The 5,000-nt window shown below is 47.9% G+C and overlaps 1 protein-coding gene across 1 annotated transcript in view; it reads left to right on the top strand.

The window, feature by feature from the left end:
• Positions 1-5,000, top strand: part of sptbn1 (spectrin, beta, non-erythrocytic 1) — a 248,404-nt gene that overhangs the window by 205,694 nt on the left and 37,710 nt on the right. The window contains exons 23-25 of the mRNA XM_063197311.1: positions 2,121-2,383; positions 3,253-3,477; positions 4,568-4,657. Coding sequence (XP_063053381.1) covers positions 2,121-2,383; positions 3,253-3,477; positions 4,568-4,657 — 578 coding nt within the window. The remainder of the gene's footprint in view (positions 1-2,120; positions 2,384-3,252; positions 3,478-4,567; positions 4,658-5,000) is intronic.

Below are 5,000 nucleotides of genomic sequence, written 5' to 3'. Positions count from 1 at the left end.
TTTTGTGGTGTGTGTGTGTGTGTTTTGTGGTGTGTGTGTGTGTGTGTGAGGTGTCTGTGTGTGTGTGTGTGTGTGTGTGTGCGTGTGCGTGTGCGTGTGCGTGCCTGTGTGCGTGCATGCATGCGTGCATGCAGTGCGCGTACGTGCGTGTCTGTGTGTGTTTGTAAGGAGTGAGACTGTTTGGAGGGAGAAAGAAGCAGAGCGAGTGTGAGTGTTTGTTTGTGAGTGTTTTTTTTGTGTGAGTGTGTGTGTGTGTGTGTGTGTGTGTGTGTGTGTGTGTGTGTGTGTGTGTGTGTGTGTGTGTGTGTGTGTGTGTGTGTGTGTGTGTGTGTGTGTGAGAGAGAGAGAGAGAGAGAGAACATACTTTACTTATCTGCAGGAGATTCCAACTGGGAAAAATGAACTGTAGATATGTGTATTGCATGTATACAGGCCTAGTAGACATGACTGAAATGTTGAAATATTAAACTTGAGCAATAAGCTGAGAATCACCAGTCCTCCGAGTCCGAGCCAAGCTCTGGTATTTATTAAATTGTTTAAGCTATTTATCATGCTGCGTGTAATATGTTACAGCAGTGGTTCTTAACCTTTTTTTCTTAGCGCACCCCCTTACCTATGCCGAAGATAAGCCGCGCACCCCCAACACAGATTTCTACATGTGTATGCACTAAAAACATTTTTTAAATGAGTGATTAATTACAATGATTCTCACTTGAGACATGAATCAATGCCTCAATGATTTTAAATGGGGACCAAAACTTGTTTAATTTGGCCTAATTATAATGTTTGCAAGTATAATTTTGGTCACAACCTCTACACAAACAAGATTCCGTGCACCCCCTGGAATCTCTGGCGCACCCCCAGGGGGTGCCCGCACCCCAGGTTAAGAACCACTGTGTTACAGCCCCAATGTTTCCCCGCTGTACTCCAAGAAAGAATGTAATCAAACAGGATACTGTAACAAATCATTTTTTGAAATACAGTACACGGACACTACAACTACATGTAAATCAGTTCTATATGTAAATCAGTAAATCAGATGTCGAAGCTACGCATCAGCAGTTAAAAAGAGAGAGCTCAGTGGAATTAAGCTGAGGGTCGTTTAAAGGTCGCCGTAGTAGTAAATGTTGTAAGAGCTGGATTATGTCTGCTGTAATCTAATGTCAAATAAAACCCCTTACTGAGATATTATCAGGGGAAAATGCAGTGAAGGCACAGATCATATGGGTCGTTGTCTGCTCAGGGGATGTGGGAGTTTTTGAAAATGCTGTATATCGGTATTTTCAGTCATTTCAAACCATGGTGTCCTACAGGTAATTAAATTAAAGAAAAACAAATAACTAATTTAAGAATATTAGAAAGTCCCTGAACTTACAGGAATGCTTCGATTACTTTTGGAATGTTGTGATACAGCTCTGCGATTTATTAAATCCCCTCTCTCTCTCTCTCTCTCTCTCTCTCTCTCTCTCTCTCTCTCTCTCTCTCTCTCTCTATTCCTTTATCTACCCTTTCTCTTCCCTCATTTTCTCTCTTCTTTTTCCCACCCTCCCTCACTGCCTTGCCTCCCTTCCTCTCTGTCCACCCCCATGTCTGCCACCCCTCCCCACCCCTCCTCCCTCCTTCCTGCTCCCTCCATCCGTCCACCCCCCACCCCAACACTCTAAACCTTCCCTCCATCTCTCTCAATTCCTTCCTCTCCATCCCTCTCTCCATCCATCCCCCTCTCTCTCTCCACTCCCCACCCCCCCACGCCATCCATCCTTTCTCTTTCCTCCATCCCTCTACACCCCCCACCCCCCATCTCCGCCACCCCTCCCCCTCCCACCACCCTCCTGTCTTTTTTCTCCTCCCTCCATCCCTCCACCCTCCACCCTGCCACCCCCCATCTCCGCCACCACTCCACACCCCCCCCACCCCATCCATCCATTCTCTTCCCTCCATCCCTCTACACCCCCCCACCCCCCATCTCCGCCACCCGTCCCCTCCCCACCCCTCCTCTCTTCTCTCTCCTCCCTCCATCCCTCCACCCCTCCACCCCCCATCTCCGCCAACGCTCCCCACCCACCCCATCCCTCCTCTCTCCTCCCTCCACCCCTCTACCCCTCCCCTCCCCCACTCCGAGGGTAAGCAGCTGGTGTCTGAGAAGACGGAGCTGGAGGAGACGGTGCGTGAGCAGCTGGCCCTGCTGCAGCAGCAGTGGAGGGAGCTGGAGGACACCACCCAGACCAAGGCCCAGCGCCTCTTCGACGCCAACAAGGCCGAGCTCTTCACCCAGAGCTGCGCCGACCTGGACAAGTGGCTGGGCGGCCTGGAGGGACAGATCCAGTCCGACGACTACGGCAAGGACCTGACCAGCGTCAACATCCTGCTCAAGAAGCAACAGGTGAGAGGGTTGTAGGTTCAAATCCCACCCTATATCGTATGTACAGTATACTGTGTATGAAGTTAATTTTACTATGGCAAGGACCTGACCAGCGTCAACATCCTGCTCAAGAAGCAACAGGTGAGAATATGATTCTTCATGGCAGCCATGAGGGTTGCCGGTTCAAATCCCACCCTATATTGTATGTACAGTATATACATGTATGTAGTTCATTTTACTACGCCAAGGACCTGACCAGCGTCAACATCCTGCTCAAGAAACAACAGGTGAGAGGGTTGCAGAGGGTTGTAGGTTCAAATCCCACCCTATATTGTATGCACAGTATATACATGTATGTAGGTCATTTTACTGTAGCAAGGACCTGACCAGCGTCAACATCCTGCTCAAGAAGCAACAGGTGAGAATACGTGTTGTTTATGGCCTAGTGGTTAAGGAGATGGGCTTCAAATCAGAGGGTTGCAGTTTTGAATCCCGCCTGTAACCAACACCCTGTAAGGCGATTTGGATAAAAAGCGTCAGCTAAGTGTAGTGTAATGTAATGTAATTTAATGTAATGTCGGGAGGAGAATGAGACATCCTGCTCTAGAAGTAACAGGCGAATGTGGGTAGAGGAGTAAGGGGTTAGGGGGGAGGAGACGATGATGCATTACATTGCATGTATAGGTATTGTACGTATGAAATATATGAAGTTCATTTTATTACGCAAGGACCAGCATCAACAGTCCTGCTCTTCATTTGCACCTCCATACGTGTAGCTGTTGGAGAGCCAGGTGGAGGTGCGCCAGAGGGAGGTGGTGGAGCTCCACACACTGGATGACTCTTCTTCACATGATCGCTAACTAATACGCTCTCCTTGTTCACCTCCATAGATGTTGGAGAGCCAGGTGGAGGTGCGCCAGAGGGAGGTGGTGGAGCTGCAGTCGCAGGCGGTGGCCCTCAGCCAGGAGGGCCGGGACACAGAGGAGGTGGACGGCCAGCGGCAGGTGGTGGAGCAGAAGTTCAAGGAGCTGCTGGACCCCCTGCTGAAGAGGAAGAACATGCTGCAGGCCTCCCGCGAGATACACCAGTTCAACCGCGACGTCGAGGACGAGATCGTGAGTAGTAGCAGTAGCAGCAGTAGTAGTAGTAGTAGTAGTGTGTGAGAGAGGGAGGGAGGGGAGGGTAAAAAAATACATCATGCAATTTTACAGTATTATTATTAAAACATGCTGCAGATACATAGATGTAGCATATGCCGTTTGAATCAGGATTGTATGAAGTAGAAGTAGAAGTACTCTTACAGATGTAATTACAACACTAGTAGTATGATAATACAAAGTTAAACCAGAGAATCGTATATGAGAGTGAGATAAAGAAGGCGGGTTCTTTTCCGGTATCCACTTAACGTCGGGTGAACGCCCCTTTAGGAGACCTTCGCTTAGGAGACCTTCGGAGTCTTGAGGTAGAGAATAAATGGAGTCCCCTCAGCGCTGTAGATGGCGGTAGTGCACGTCTTGTGCAAACACCACGAAAAGAGAAGAAGGAGGGACAACGCCCCCTTAGGAGACCAAATTTTGAGCACACGCTTTTGCATTGAGTGGGCGTGTTTCGATTACTCTTATTATATATCCAACCTCTTTGGTTAAACCATGTAATATCATACCACTAGCATTATTACATCTGTAATTACAACTTCTACTTTATACAACTCTGGGGTGCATTTCTCGAAACCATAGTTGCTAGCTATGTTAGCTCATTTGTTTTTTTGCAATGCAATTTCCCATAGGCAACTACCCAAGTTGCTAACTTGCTAACAACTACGCTTTTGAGAAATGCACCCCTGATTGGAATACCTCTGGATTAGCTCCTACAGTATTTCACTCAGTTGTAGTTAAGAATAGAATGGGCAGCCTAGTGGTTAGAGAGTTGGTCTTTCAATCTAGGGGTTGCGGGTTCGGATCCCCCCTGACCTCTCCCTACGTCTCCATCCATGGCTGAAGTGCCCTTGAGCAAGGCACCTAACCCCACATTGCTCCAGGGACTGTAAGTAATACACTGAAAAAAAAAATTAAAAAAAATAATAATAGTTGTAAGTCGCTTTGAATAAATGAAAGCGTCAGCTAAGTGCAATGTAATGTAATGTAATAGTACTGTAGTGTGAGAGTTTTGGTGAGCCCTGCTGACCCCCGTGTGTGGCCCCTACAGCTGTGGGCTGAGGAGAGGATGCCCATCGCCACCTCCACTGACCACGGACACAACCTGCAGACAGTACAGCTGCTCATCAAGAAGAACCAGGTACTGTTCCTCTCTCTCTCTCTCTCTCTCTCTCTCTCTCTCTCTCTCTCTCTCTCTCTCTCTCTCTCTCTCTCTCTCTCTCTCTCTCTCTCTCTCTCTCTCTCTCTCTCTCTCTCTCTCTCTTCATTTCTCTGTATAGACTGTATATTTCCTCTCTCTGCATGCCTGTATCTCTCTCTCATGATCTCTGTGTCATCCTTTCTATATCTGTCCTCGTCATACCCTCAGTCTCATGTGATCATATTAGACAGCTGACATGACAGTGTATCTGTCCTTCTCTTGTCCACCCACATACATACAGTAGAGCAGTGGTTCTCAAACTGTTTCCATCATTCCCCCCTTC

This window comes from Engraulis encrasicolus, chromosome 1 (assembly GCF_034702125.1).
Source record: "Engraulis encrasicolus isolate BLACKSEA-1 chromosome 1, IST_EnEncr_1.0, whole genome shotgun sequence".
In the NCBI taxonomy this organism is placed as follows: domain Eukaryota; kingdom Metazoa; phylum Chordata; class Actinopteri; order Clupeiformes; family Engraulidae; genus Engraulis; species Engraulis encrasicolus.
This window is presented reverse-complemented; position numbering and strand designations above follow the sequence as displayed.